Source organism: Archocentrus centrarchus, chromosome 15, assembly GCF_007364275.1.
Source record: "Archocentrus centrarchus isolate MPI-CPG fArcCen1 chromosome 15, fArcCen1, whole genome shotgun sequence".
NCBI lineage: Eukaryota > Metazoa > Chordata > Actinopteri > Cichliformes > Cichlidae > Archocentrus > Archocentrus centrarchus.
Genome location: NC_044360.1, coordinates 10468540 through 10484498, shown reverse-complemented (window position 1 = coordinate 10484498; position 15959 = coordinate 10468540). Strand labels below are relative to the sequence as shown.

The 15959-nt window shown below is 42.1% G+C and overlaps 1 protein-coding gene across 1 annotated transcript in view; it reads right to left on the bottom strand.

Annotated features, from left to right (window-relative positions):
* The window catches only part of lrpprc (leucine-rich pentatricopeptide repeat containing), a 63703-nt gene that overhangs the window by 19220 nt on the left and 28524 nt on the right, over window positions 1-15959 (bottom strand). Inside the window, exons 23-28 of the mRNA XM_030748472.1 lie at window positions 15211-15418; window positions 10067-10191; window positions 7124-7230; window positions 2067-2135; window positions 1845-1935; window positions 1156-1298 (exon numbers count right to left, since the gene is read on the bottom strand). Coding sequence (XP_030604332.1) covers window positions 1156-1298; window positions 1845-1935; window positions 2067-2135; window positions 7124-7230; window positions 10067-10191; window positions 15211-15418 — 743 coding nt within the window. The remainder of the gene's footprint in view (window positions 1-1155; window positions 1299-1844; window positions 1936-2066; window positions 2136-7123; window positions 7231-10066; window positions 10192-15210; window positions 15419-15959) is intronic.

The following is a 15959-nucleotide window of genomic DNA, read 5'->3' as shown; positions in this document are numbered from 1 at the left end:
CTACACTTCAGATCAGAGCTTCAATCCTGTTTCCTCTGCATGTAATGAACAGGGGCTTAAAGTGGAGCAGAGTAGGGGGGCTGTATGGAGAGCGGCTGATAAGAGTTTTCAGAGGCTGTTTAGGGGGGTTGCTCCTACAATCAGAGGCTGGGGTCAACCTGCCCTTTGGTTAATCAATTCAGTCGGTAAGTTTTATTCAGAAAAAAAAACAAACAAACATGTAGTGTCATCAGAATTTTTAAAAAAGTAATGAGACCACTGGGATTTGAATGAGAGAGTGCAACTTTTGAAGCACTTTGCCATATTAGTACAGGGCTAGTCGTGTACAGAATATTACATGTAATGTGTTTTTACCATGTAATTTCAGGTTTAAACTCAACAAGGAGTCATCAAGGAGAGGAGTTTCCCATTGCAGTGTAAAACATAATTTAGTGCAGCTATTGATTACTATTAAAGACGCCATCAACATCAATTAAAAACAAAACCAAAAAGAAAACCAAAAACAAGCTAAAAAAAAAAAAGTGAGTTATGCTTACTGTAGGTCAGAGTAGTGGAATTTTCTGGACCAGTAATTAATATCACATTTATTATCAGTGAACTTTAGAACGTCTTGAGACAGCCAGGATTTGATGTCACTTAGGCAGGTGAACGGATTGTCAAGGCTACTGGAGTTTGACAGCAGAGAAACATGTGTGTCATCTGCACAGTTGTAGTGGGCAATGTTATGGCTTTGAATGATCTGGCTGTGAGGAAGCATCTATATTGTAAACAAAAACAGGCCAAGGATAGACCCTTGGGGAACACCACAATTACTGTGTATTTGTTATTATTTGTTAATTACTGATTAAAAAAATTCATACACACAATATCTGGGCAATAAAACTAAGAATAAGGAAAATATTACTCAACAAGGAAGAAGTAAAATGAATATTTGACAATTATGTATTTCAAGTAATCAAATTAACTGTCATGATTAAGGACTTAAGGGCACAAATGCTTGAACAGACACACTGTACCCTGTTTCACCATCAGTGCTGCATGGCTATAGGTCACGTTTGATCTCAGGCACCCCTGCTTACACCAATTATCCTTCTCAACAGACCTGCCAATTAACCATTATTGGGATGTTCATTTCATTGTTAGCTGAGATTTTACCTCAGACACCTCGAAGGGGACCTCCTGACCATTATTCTTTAGGATGTCTGCCAGTAAACGCAGAGTCCTCTCCCTGGGAATGACGTTCTCCTCCTGCATCTTCGTCCACACTGCTTCTGCCTTCTGCCAGTTGTTTGTCTCCTCTGAAAGCGACCAGAAACAAAGCAGTGGGAATGAGAAAATGTTTATCATTTGTTATTGGAAGGCATAACACACAGACCTATGTAGCTCTATAGTCAGCTCACTACCCAGCATGCTCAAGAGAGCAATTTCTGACAAAACGCTCCATGCTGAGAGAAGGCAATCAAAGCACTAATCTGATCAACAGACTGACCCTCAACTATGCTGTAATTTATCAAACACACCAGCTAGTGGTGTGGATGTATGTGTGCGCGCGTGTGTGTACAGGGAAGGGTAATGGGTCGACAATCAGCTTTAACACTCCAATCACAAGCGTTATCTGCTCTGCTCTCCAGCGCAGCAATCACACCATGTCTTTTACTGACTTCTGACTGCTGCACATCCAAGGTCTGGGAATGAGCTCAGGAGGCACACCCAGAGGTGAAAAGTCACAACAGCACAGGAGGTCGGGGGGGAGTAGCAGCTTGTAGGTCAAACCCACACACACACACACACAAACAGAGAAACAAAATAAAAGAGCAAACAGAGAAATGGAAGGAAGGACTTACTGCAGAGCCGGAGGAGGTAATTGTACATCTCATCTCTATCGCACTCAAACAGCTTGGCTGTCATGTCCACCATCTGCTCCAAAGTCTCTATCTGCACACAAGAACACAATATATATTTTAAGCTGGATTTTTCTGCATTTACATTCTTCTTTTTGCTTTCTTTGCTTTGTGTGGCTTTGGTTCTTTTACCATAGTCTCACTCTGTGTGTAGGTGTGTATTACCTGGTTATTTAAAATACATTTCTCTGCATACCACTGCAAGCGTCCAGGCTTTGCCCTCAGCCCAGGGGTCTAGAAAAAGAAAGTCAAGAAAAGTGAAGAAACCAGAGAAATTAGCTGATTAATTGATAAATAGCAGCTCCACTAAACTGTTCCTGAACTGAACGTTTCTCAGGTGTCAAATTGCTCCCCGTTTATTTAGATAGGCCTTTCAAAAATAACAGGTCAGGATGGCCGTGCAGTGACAAGATATGCTTCTAACTTTCCTTGAGCCTGTTCTTTATGAATGCACCTGGCCAGTACCTAAAGAGGTTAGACATCATCTGCCACTGTGCTTTACATTTTGTTACTGGGTGCAGAAATTGAGTTTTTTTTTTGACTGTTCCTTGCATATTGCCGTTAAATGGCCATCTCTATATGTTCAGACTTTCCCATGGGTTTTTGTTTTAATATAGAAACCTCTGCTTGGGCTCATTCCTCCTCATGAGAGAAGGCTATAATCAGCATGGCCTTCTCTCTCGCAATATTTTACAAATATTTGTCTCCAGAGTCAGAACAGAATAAGGAAATACGCTGTCCCCATTTCCTGGAATAATCTACAGAAAGATTTGAGATTGTCATAACTGGTTACAATGGGAGTGTTTAAGTCCATTTTAAAGGATCAAGAAAATAGTTCAGTTGCTCAGTGTGACAGCTTATGAAATTGCTCTTGTTCTTGATGTTATTTGCATATGATCCATATTTGTGTTCACTCGTCTGTACTTAATGTCAGCTGCATTTGTTTCTTTACTTATGTGTCTATTTGATACAGTTTCTGCGGCTCTTTTGACCAGGTCACTCTCGAGAAAGATTTTTAATCTCAAGACTTTTGACTTGGATTAATAAAATAACCTATTGCACCATCCAAACCCTAGTCTAAAGCGTTCTTAAATAATGCCATTTATTGATGTAGACCAATCACAAGCTGACATAAGCACTACACCAATGGAATCACAACAGGTTTTAAAAATTAAATGTGTCTGCTGGCAGGAGGATTTGTACTGCGGTGGTTTTACAAGAACATCACTGATGTAACTTCAGTCAGTTTATCTGTAAAGCAGAATAAGAAATGTGAAGATAATTTGTTTGGCCTTGCAGAATGTCAATACATAAAAGCTACAGAGTAATTTATTGCTATACAGAAAACACAGCTGGTATACAACATAATGTGCTCAGGAGTCTCATACATGCATTTAGCAAAGCTACATCTGAGGAAATGGTTTTCATTCTCAATTAGTCTGCTTGATTTTTTTTTTTTTAAACTTAGAGCTGATGAATCATTTAGTTTTTAACATTTCAGTGCAGTGAAAATGTTTATGAGAAGTTTGCAAAGTACATTTTTCACTGGGAGGTTTTTAAATTATTTTTCATTAGACAATTATCCAAAACCCAAATTTCACAAATATGCAGATTTATGGACTTCATATTCTTATCAATCACCCAATGGCAGCATGGACTCATCTAATCAATCCCAAATTCCTTTTGCAACCTGAATATAACCCAAACCTTACAGCCAGAGTCACAAATGAGCAGTTTCAGCTCCACAAAGTCAAGGAAAAGATGATAGTGTATCTCAAAATAAGAGAGCCAGTCTGGGATTACATGAAGAGGGAGAAGGTGTTGAAGCAATCCAAATCCACAGAGGGTGGTTACAAAACATTACAAAGTCTGAGCATTTAGTTTTAGCTAATATTTATGCAGAAATACATAAAAGAGCAGCAACAGCAAATGTTTGCCATTAATGGCTTAATCAAATCAACACTAGAGTCATTTACACAGCGGATTCACTGTGACCTGTAAATAAATTAATTAATTAACACGTAAATTGTGGGAATACTATGAAAGTCCTTCCCATTACACGCTTGAAAAATTACATATTAAAAAAAAGGAACTTTAACAATAAAATCTGTGATTTAAAATTCAGTAACTCAGAGGCTCCAGCAGCTACAGTTGGGAGATTTGCTCAGACTTTTAGGACACCAGTGATATGCAGACGGTGTGTGTGTGTGTGTGTGTGTGGACTGTCAGTAAAGGCTGACATAGATTGATCTGCAGGCTCATGTAGCTATAATTTAGTCTGATATGAGGAGTGACTAGATGATTATCATGGAATAACAGTGATCAGGATTTCATCTGCCTCCTGGGGGCTTTGATACAATCTGAATAAGACTAGGATTGAGAAATCTCACTCTTGCTGGTAATCTGGCTAAGAAAAAAAAAAAAGAAAAAAAAAAAGAAGGGCACAGACTGATCTGGCAGGAAGTTAATCTGAATGAGGATCAACAGCGCTCAATCCCTGCTGGCCTCTTTGATGGGAGTCCATCGTACTGTGAGAGGGAGGGGAAAATAAAAGGAAAGGCCAGGTTCATCCCTTCCCCTGACCATCCCTCACTGCCATGCTTTCCTCTTTAAATCCCCACTCCTCTCAATCCCTCCCTCTTCCTCCAAATCTCTCGTGCTCCTCCTCTCCATCCCTCTAGCTGTCCCAGGCAGAGGCATTATGTTCTTACCCAACCAGCCAAAGGGACAAATTAAAATGTGTTGCACTCACTCTCTTTCAGTCTGTCTAATCTTCTTAGAGACTAAGGCCCAGTGCAAGTGCTCCATCTCTTTGCCTCCGATTCCTTTTACTTGGTAAAGTCTTGAGGGCTCAAAGCACCAGAACTGCTCAGAAACACACACACACACGAATATGTTTGGGATTTTGAATCCATCAGGACAAATCTCCCTAATCTGGGCCAAAAACAAAATCCTCAGAAATAAGAAGGCACATAGTTTACACACACGCATGGATAGATGAAAAGAATTCAAGTTAGAAACAAACAAAAAAAAAACTACAGAAACTCTCAGTGATCATGGAAACGTGTCAAGCAGGTCAGATGAAAATATTCTCAAGTCCATCTTGTTGCCACCTTCAGTGTCTTGCATGGCCTTTAGTTGCCAAAGCATCTTTACGGGCTTCTCTCACCTATTCGCGTATACTCACAAGAAGAAAACGCTACAGCCAACCTTTCCTCACCTCCACTTAACAAACCCTCTCCATCTCAATTCCTAATGTCCTAATTCCACTAATCACCTGGCCACTTAGCCCCCCACACACACAAATACACACACGCAGTGATAAACCCCTCTCCCTAACACAAAAACACATAATGGCTTACCACTCTTTAGCAATACTACCTAACCTTGACCATAACACACACAATAATAGGCCTGGCCACCTGACAATCCCCTATCTAACCATGACCATTTAGCACAAAATTGGCCACCTTTCTCTATCATTACATTTAATTAGCTGTGATTAATCAGCTGCCAATTATACCAAACACAGCCTAAAGAGAGACACCACTCTGGACTGCCACTTGACGCTCTCACAGGGGAAAAAGTATTTATGCATTTGAGTGTGTGTATGCATATTTGAGTCAAAGATATGATTCAATTGTAGTTTATCACCTGGGCACAGGGTCCATCACCATGCAAGTATAATAAGGGACAGTTCAGAAGTGAACTTTCCATTCAGATACTTTGTTATAAAAGTCTGTGGAGGTCAATTGAATCCTGGCTTTTGAAATATATCAACTCTTATTTTTTTTTTTTATTAGACTCTAAAAGAGAGCAAATAAAAACTGTCAACTGCAAAAAGTGGGGAACTTTGGCATTTTATCCAAAGTTGTTAATGCAGCTTTGAAGCACCTATGTGTAATGTGAAAAAGTGTTGGTACTAGAATTAAGGCCAGACCTTACAGCTGTCTCATCCGGTTTGGTGCCTGTACACTGGGGGTTTTTCCTGGTCCTGACTGTTTGCCCTTATACACCGGACTCCATTGCTCTACTGGGGGACTTCAATGTTCACGTGGGCAATGACAGTATGACTTGAAGGGCTGTGACTGTGGGGGGGAACAGCCTGCCTGATCTGAACCGCAGTGGTGTTCTCTTATTGCACTTTGATGCTAATCACAGCTTGTCCTTAAGGAATACCACGTTCAAGCATAATGATTGCACATGGTACCGGGACACCCTAGGTCGTGGGTTGATGATCAATTGTGTAATTGTGTTCTCAGATCTGCGGCCACATGTCTTAGCCACTCAGGTGAGAGAGGACCTGAGCTGTCAACTTATTACCACATGGTGGTGAGCTGGATGACGTAGTGGGGGTAAGGATGATGTCGGACAGGACTGGAGTCAGTGAAATAGGCTTGCTGGACTTTAAAATAAAATTAAAAAAACAACATTCCTGCAAAAATTAAAAAAAAAAAAAAAAAAAAATGTCATTTGCAAGATGTCTGAGGGTTTTCTCGCATGTACTGTGTTACAACATTTCAGTGGGATTCAAATTTGAGCATCTATTTACAAGGAATCAGCAATCTCACATGTGTAGCTTGTATCTGACTCTCTATTATAAGTAGGATAACAGCTATACAACGTAGCGAGAGCTGCAATAACATGCCGATAATATTTAAGAGGGTTTGAAAATCCTCAAGAGGAATAAATCCCTACTTTAGTGCACACCAGGACACAAGAGAGAGCGAGCAATGTCAGAGCGAGGGAGTTAAGATATTTTTTACTGTGTTTTGTTCTCATTCTGATCGGACAACATAATGGCCTTGTTTCTCTTCCTCGGTTGTCAGGCTCATCCCTCTATTCATCTGCTCATCAATCTCTCTGTCTTGTTATCCATTCCCAACCCCTCTTCCATTTTATCCATGCGAAAATCGCTTCTTATCTGCCTGCTTTGCCTTTCTCTTCTCACACTAATCTACAGGGTTTATAACAGGACTTGAGATGAAAAAGATATAATATTCATCGAATATTCAGGTCAGATGATTTACAACAACAAAAAGAGGGTAGCAATCTCATCCTGTATGTCCTCTGTGGCTTATGACGGTCATGCACACAGGAGAACAATTTTTCATCAAGTAGATTCTCTAAGATTGAGAAACAAATTTTCTTTTGAGATCTGATGCAGCAGGGCGCAGTCTAAAGAATCTAAATAAAACCTTCAAATAAAGACACAATTTTACCTCAATGATCTTACGGGCTTCGCGGTAGCGGCCCGTCTGCAGGAATGCGAAGAACAGGTAATACAGCATGGTCATCTCTCCTCGCTCCTGGCTCACAAAGTCCATGGCTGAAGAGAAAGAGACAGGCGAGGAAACAGAGCGGAGAAAGGCCATGAACAAAAACGCCCACAAGGTAAACAAACTCAACACACACTTCATCCTTTCCTTCTGATTCCATTATTTGGCACAATGTCCCACTCACAAAGCAGCCGTATCAAGTCAGCTCTCAAACAAACACAGGCCCCCAAATGAAAGCCTAAGCTCTCCCGGTAAACTTGCTAAAATGCTCTGCTCAGCGTTACGTACTATCTCCATCCAGCAGCTTCAGAACAGGTACCACACACACACGCACAAACACAAACACAAACACACTGAAAACTTTCAGTAACCCAAATGATCCTGCATATTCAGCAAACAGAAAAAGAAGAATAATCCCACTCCCTTCATTTGCGCTCATTTAAAGTTGGAAACATTTCACTGATTGGCTCTAATGTGGACAAGTTTTCAGACAAGTTTCCAACTCACTGGACTAAATTATATAGCATTTTCTATATGCAAATATCATCTTCCCGGGACTGAACCAAACCAACAGGATCCTGCAGAAATTTCCAGATTGAAAGCATGTTTTCTGTCCTCTTCTTATCTGAAAATAACTCAGTAGTTGCTATAATTGCCAGAACCTCTCAAAACCCTATATTTTATTTCTCTGTCGGTGCTTGAAACCAAACCAAGGTCACACACGTGAGTGAAGACTTTGACAAGCTGTGTCATGCTTTTAGTGTGTTTTGGACAGCTGATAGCCAGTCTGCTGGAAGCTTTTCTTCTGTCTTTTTTTCAAAAGGTGCATTTTTTTTTAAGGCGAATTTTCAGACTATCCAGGCACTGCATCAGCATGGGTCCACAGGGGTTCTCACGATCCTGTGAGTGCGACTCAAGGTTTATGTCACAAGTCATCCCCTCTGATGCTTTATATGATGGAGTGAGGGGCAGTGTAATTTGTTATTCGTTTGTCGACGCTGCTTTACATGCTGGCCTTTGTCAGCATTTTAATCAGAGTTACTTTGTTTTCAGAGGGTACAGCAACTAACTGTAAGGGTTTGTCACCTTTTGGCATGTTGAGGGAATAAAAGAGGACAGAGGGGAGGGAAGGAAGTGGAGAGGTGCTCAACTGCACAGTTTCAACCTTTATGTACTCCAGAGCCACTTGCCCCAGCGGCACACTGAACTTGACCTTTTCACTGCGCCGCTGTCGACATACAGGGAGACTGTTCTAAATGTGACTGGCTGACATGCTTCACCGCGACCCTGGTCTGAACCTTTCTCACTCTCTAGTTCTCTTACGCACTCTTGGGATTGTTGGCACTTGTTACATGTGCGTTTAATGCAAACACTGAATGAGCACTTTGGAATAGCTCCTCACCACACACAAAGACCGAAATGAATAACAAAAGGTTGGAATCAATCAGAGGAAACAAAGATGGATCACGCTAAGCTGGAGTGGGAAAGAAATTTGGATTATAGCTGTGAGAAGCAGTGGCAGAGTACACTGCTATTCTGAACTTCTGAACTCTGGGGAATCCTGGTCCACAGTTCAGATTAAACTGTCTTCTGTCATTCCCAATATCTAGGTCACCTTCCTAATGAAAAATGTTTAGAATCCAACCAAATATTCTAAAAAAAGGAACTCTTGTTTACATGACCATACATACATGCTAAGAAATCTGCCCATAATTTTCAACAAACTGATGAATTTTGGCAGCAACTATAAACCACTTTAATAATCCATTATTGTCTCAAACATTTTTTTTATGTTTATTCTATAAAATGCCGCAAGGCAGGGTTTCAAACCTAAAGGTGACTTCCCTAAAAAACGGAATAAAGGTTGTGAATCTAAACATAACTAAATAGGATTTACAAAAAAAAACCAAAAAAGAAAAGAATATAAAATCTTTGCATATGAGGAGGCAGAACCACCAAATATTTAATTTTAATAAAGCTGTTAGTTGGGGCTAACCTAAACCATGCCTTAGTTATGCTGCTCAAGATGCACTGAGCATTTCTCCTCTATTCCCAATGTGTTTTTATGCCACTATTGCCCCTTTTGTCTGATCTGTCCTGTAGTTTGTCGTGAAGTTTGTGCTGTTCTTCTTTTGTCTTGCCTGAACTCCAGCTGCAGTAGATGCCTGCCCCTCCCTAAACCTTGTTCTGGCCACAGATGGTATAAGATGGACGTAGCTTCCAGGACTGACAAGTCAACACGGGAAGTGCCTTAAACCTGCATCATTTTTGACGGCCATCGGGGCAATGGCTTTTGGTCCTATAGAAGTCTATGGAAAAGCTGCCCTCTGCCCAGACCTGTGGAAATACTTTTCTGATGCGTTTATGGCCTCTGGCACTACTTCTCATTTCTCATACTGAATAAAACATTAAGTCTATTTTGTATGTTGTGGGTTAGAGCACGTTTTAAAATGGAGGATTATCCAGCGTATGCTCACTGACTAAAAAAATAGTGACGGACAAATTGTTAGCCAATGAGCATGCTCCACCAGATCCTTGTCATATCCGGTTTCAAAACACCAAGTCGGTGCAAACAGTCATCTCAAGTCTTCAAAACAAGACTTCACAAACCCATGGGTGATACAACAGTAGCTACAGCCATCTTTTACTGTGGCTATGGTGCTGCCAGAGGTCTCTTCCTGTTAGAATTGAGTTCTTCTTCCTCACTGTTGCCAAATGCTTGCTCATAGGGGACTGCCAGATTCTCTAATACTGTAATTTTTACAATGTTAAGCAAAAATAAATAAAAAAAAAAATTGCCTATTAGTATTCTCTTGCTGTATGAATTGACATATTTCTGAACTAGGAAAAAAATGGCTGAATGACAGGATGTGGAAAGTGTGTAACCTTTCTGCAGTAACTCAGTCTCTCCTTTCTCCACCAGAGCAACAATAATGTCGTGGATGCGAGGCAAGTGGTTGTAGCGCTTCTGACACTCCAGTGTTGCTTCTAGAGCTCCGGACACGTCCTTTCTGCAGACATACAGACAAACAGAGAGAGAGAGAGAGCGCGTTAGCTGCCAGGTCTGTGCAATCAGTCATGTACAGGATTGTGTCAGTAGAGAACAGAAGAGTGTATCATGGGGTGTTAACCCTGTGGCCTCCTATTCAAGCACTATGACCCACCTCAACAATACAGGCCTTTGAATTCATGACAGCACAACTGTGGGCGATGAAGCCTTTTGGCCCCAATACATCATTCTCACACAATCAGGCACGCTCTCACACACCTGTCTGTGAGGGGCTAATGTTTCTCTGGACAGGCTTTTAGAGGGGAAGCAATGCAACAGATAAAAGGACTCCACTGATCTTTACCCTCTCTGCTCTGCTCCTCTCGCACATTCAAACTTCTGTTGCTCTCCCTTTTGTCCTCTCCAACACCCTTTAACCTTCCCCTTATTTTCTCTTCTCTCATTTCCCTTTTCTTCCAACTTTCTCTTCTTTTTATCCTTCCGTCTCTTTTCCTCTGCACCATCTTTTTTATTTCAGTGCTGTCAGCTCTCCCACTCCTCTGATGACCTCGCCCCCCCCAGCTGAGCAATTTAGCAAAATATGGCAACAAAATTAGAGTCCCCCCCGCCCCCCAGTCATCACCACCACCACAACTTCGTCTCATGTCATCCTCTCCCCCCAGCCTTCTCCTTTTACTTTCCCTCCTCCCAGCAAACAAAAGACTATGCAGAGGAAGGATGAGTGCACCTGATCGAGTGATAACAAGAGAAGCAGAGAGACAGAGACGGGTTAAGGAAGCAAGAGAGCAAGACGCTAAGAGAAGGAAGAGTGAGAGAGACCACTTCAATCCCCTCTATTGTGACAGCACTGCCATCAATCTGTTGATTGGGTAATTACCATGTCAATCACACAGAGGTCAAAGCATATAAGGCACCCACAAGGGAGGCAAGGGGCAGAGTGAGTGAGTGAGTGAGAAAGAGACAGTGTTAGAGAGACAGTGTTTTCTCAACTAATCAATTAGACAAGCAGATATGTGAAATATGCCCCCAAAATACCAACAACTTTAGGAAAAAAAATGACAGCAAATGATGTGACCTTGAGTTCAGCTTCTGTGAGGCAGCAGCAGCAGAAGAGAGTGATGGAGGGAGGAGGGATGGAGTGATTAGGGTTGGAAGGCAAAGAGGTCCACTAATTGAAATGAAGAGGGACAACATTATTCAGCAGCGGCAGTCAAGAGGCTGTTCAAATGCACAACAGTCTGATTGAACAACGCAGAAGAGAGACTAAGAGATTTTTGAAAATGAGAGAAAGAGTGTGGAGACAAGAAGAGACCAGAAGGGGAGGCGTTGGTGTGCAATTTACCCCAAAATGAGACAGAGATGGGGAAAAAAGTGCAGTGCACTGTTTCTAGTTAAGGTATCATATACATAGCTATTATAGCATAGTGCAAATGGGCATTTCACTCCTCATTTGTTTCATCATCTCTGCTATCTGTCCACTTTATCCATCCCTCCACCAAGCAACTCCATAGCTACATATAATCCCTCTTTTCTAATGAGACATCTTTTTTAAAAAAAAGAAAAATAAAAAAAACAAAAACAAAAAAAAAAAACATCAATCTTGGCAAAAAAGGGCCTGGTGTTGCAATTATACCCCTTCTGCCTTCCTCCCCTCTCTCCGCCCGCTGATCCATCCCCCCCACCCCCCAAAAAAAGAGCTAAAGATGTCGAAAGATGGATAATTTTCCCTAGGTACAATTTAACTGTCACTTTGCGTTGCCATTTACTGCAGCGCACAGCCCTGTTAATGTCCCCAACTTTGCATGTCAGCCACTTTCCAGCCAATTAAGCCCTGAAAAAATAACGAGCGCTTTGCTCCATAGAAACCTGAAGGATTAGACAAGGAAGCTCATTTTGCCTCATCTTACTCCCCCTTCTTTACCTCCCTCTCCCTTTCCCTTCTTTTGTTCGGAGGAGATGGGCAGGCCTGTTATCAAGCCACTGCCCTTGCGTGAGGGAAAACGAGGTGTCTTGAAACACAAATGAAACTGATCATGACACCACTAGCCCACTACATGTGTTCAAGAAAGGCATTTATTGCTAGTAATGCTCATGCACCACACAAGTGCAACTGTGTGTAAAGTTGTGTTCATTTCGATCACTATTGTGGCCTAATAGCTAATTCAGCTGATGCGGCAAGCTTGTTATTTAATAGCAGACACACAGCAACATTACTGCCCAATTTTAAACGCTTAATATTCACACATTTATTTAGCCTTTATACATAAGCTAATGAGAATGATATTTTCTATCTGTAGCATGGTGCCAAAGCTAAAACTACAGCTGGAAACAAAGTTTAGGGTTATATTTCTTTGGCAGATGCCCTTCCTGACCCAACTCCAAGAGGGGATGTGTGTCTCTGGCTCGAATCGAACCAGCGACCTTTTGCTTGCCAAGCAAATGTGTAAACCGCTACAATATGGAGCCACTAAATAATGAGATCAGCGTATGTGCAAGTAAACCCGATGAGCCAAAGCTCATCTTCAGACAGCTTTCCCCACTTTCGGCTCCGTATGATGTAATTCTGAGGCAATATCCTTACATGGCCATCTCAGGCACACTGCCCTGGCTGTGAGCACATCAGCAACACCCACCTGCTCTTATTTTTATGAGGGGCACGCAATCAGAAGACAGTTGGATTAAAGGAAGGGGGACAGGACCTGAAACGGCTTGTTTAAGACCGAAGATAAACTGAGAGGCCCCAGTACAAGATAAATAATGATTATTTTGAAATAATTTTAGCACTATAAATCCTTTAAATATATTTATTAGACTAACTTAAACGTAACATATTTGATACTAAATGAAGTTTGTTGAGTCTGAGATAAAGGTGCATCTTTTTCTAAACAGTTTCTCTATCTTTTCATGTACTTCCATTATTTAACTCAGGGTGCTTCCATTTATCTACATAGGATTTCCATTTCTTCCTTTTATTCCTGAGGAGTGGGAGTGAATGAGACTTTTTTTTTTCTCTTAGCCACTCATCTCCTTTCAGCTCTACCCTCCTCCTCATATTCCATCATCGCGGCTGCCGTCTTATCATCCACGTCCTGCCTCTTCATTTTGCTGGACTCATTAGCATTTACTGTCGCTAATCACTTCCTTGAGGATGTGGCAAATGTGAGCTAGCTGCCAGCTAGCGTAGTAGCAGGTTAGCACACACAATACAAAGCGGACAGGCATGACGGCTAACGGGGCGGCGCATATGATGGGCTGTCAAGGGCTAATCTGGCGGAGAAGTGTTCATTAAGTCATTAGCGCTGACGCTGCGATGAGATGGGTGCAGGCGGGAGTGATGCCTGCTTTGTCCTCTTTTATCGGTTCCCTTCATCCCTCCTCCTCCTCCTCCCGACTGTTTGTCCGCTGACTGACGGAATGAAGAGGTGGAGACGAATGGGTGAAGATAAAAAGATAAAAAGAGACAAGAGCAAGGAGACAGATTCAACTGAAGTGCAAAAGTCAAGTGTTGCAGTACTGAAGCTTGACTGAACCACTGCTGGAACTACAAGCAACACCATTACTAAATATTTGACACTTTTTATGCGCTTTCACAAAAGACTAATTTAAGAGATTTTCTATTTTCAAATAGGGCTTAAAGACGTAACTAAGATAACTGCAGCTCTACAGTTCCTGTAGCTCAGGTGCCAAAGAAAACTAAAGGTAATTCAATAGTAATTATTCACAAAAGCACGCTGCATAAGCTTTACTATTAGGCTGTTATTCATCTAACAATTTTAAGTAGAGATGAGCCATCTGTTGCAATTACACCAATCTACCTCAAGCATAGTAAAGTGGACAACTTTGTTAAACAAAATTTTATCTGCACATCTGTAGACCAACTCTTAACAACCAGCCAGCTAAACGCACCCAAACGTCCTGCAAACAAATCATAAACACATGACAGATGTTACAATACCAGCAGCTCTCTTGTTCCCTTGTGTTTATTAGTGTGTGTTCACTGCAGTATCATTTGGAGGAAGTACAACTGGCACTTGATTTGTGAACAGGGCTGTGCTAAGCTGCTGTGTGCGTTTGTGTTTTGGCGGCTGCTGATGACCCAGGAGTAAATTAGCCTGCTAATCTCACAGAGGCAGTGATTAACGAGTGAACCTGGAAACTCTGTTTGTGCCAGAGACCAGACTTACAGCAACACAAACAGCAACAGGGGAGCACCGATGAGAGTGTATGTGTGCGTGTGCGTGTGTGTGTGTAGGTGTGCGCATGAGCACTTTCTTTGCAAAGGTCTGCCTCTGTTGCAGTAAGCACACTAGACATAAACTGCATATGAAAGCATGTGCAGTATATGTGTGTGTGCCCCCTAACCGCGCTCTATGGTAAATCTAGCAATTAGTGCTCTGTACATAATTAACATGCTAATGAGTTGATCTACTTAAAAGCTCCGTCGACAAATAGAATACGCACATACACTGAAAAACACACACAAACTGAATAGAGTTGAGGGGTGGGGCAATAGCAGTGACCCCATAGCCAATGTTTGCTAATGCTCATTTGCATATCAGCATTATGAGAAGAAGCATCAATGGCCATCTCTCACCACACACCCACACTTAAACCCTGGAGGATAGCAGTGGGTGTTTCAGGAGATCAGGGGTGGGGGGGGGGCTCATGGGAGAGGTTGCAGCTGGCACATCCTCAAACAAACAAAACCTGGCTCTGACATGCGTAAACACACACTAACATAAATGAGCAATTTCCACATCCTCTCTCTATCTGAATCGCTGACCCAGAATATAACCTCAGCTATGATCATAGGGAGGGATGAGTGACTCATTGAGACGCACATGCATACACACACCTGGCAACAGGGTTTGGCAGATGAAGGCTCAAATCTGAAAACAAAAGTGAGCTTGTTGGCTGGTTAGTGGAGAACATCAGCCATAAAACTGGAACATACAAGAGGAATAGATGTTTTAACATTAAGGGAGTTTGGGATGTGTAACACTTTTATGATTGGCTTTACCTGTTCAGATAAGCAAAAACCACAGGGGAGCAGAGATTGGCAGTGGGCTTGACCAGACCCAGGGTAAAGACTGTGTCCTGCAGTCGCTGGATGGAAGAGATGTCACCTGTGGCTGCTACAGCACTGAGCGTGTGAAAGAGAGTGGTCACATGTGTGTCGTTCATCACCACCTCCTTCTCTTTCATCTCCTTCAGGATGTCCACTGCCTCTGTGATGGAAAGGAAGAAACGTCAGCAACACGCATTCCTACAACCGTGTGTGATGCTTCAGTGAGGTGTGAGCATGTCTTCATCACACAAAGTGATGTGAAAGTGAAAGGGAAAGAGAAAGGACACACGGAAAGGAGAAAGAGAGATGATGCAAAGAGCAGAAAGAAAGCGAGAGGACGACAGATATTGGCTGGGAGAAGAGTAGGGTGTGTGAATGTGATAAAAGGCCCCTTTAGCTAATTCCATGTGGGGGAAACAAACCCATATTAAAACAGAATTTTGCACCCAGCGGGGGATGCAAATCCAACCCCGTATAATGCCAACTCTGTGCTAATTGCTACTTGCGGTTTTCTAAACGAGACTACAATTACCAGACCCCTACAATGGAGGCCAGCTTTTTGCCGTGGCCATGTGGAAAGCACTTGGGGGGCTAAATTATAGGTATGTGGCGACAAGGGCCCGCCGTGGACCCAGTGAGACCTCGCTAAGCGGGCTGAGGGGTGGATCAGTTTGGTCAAGTCCAGCCGGTAATGGAGGGCT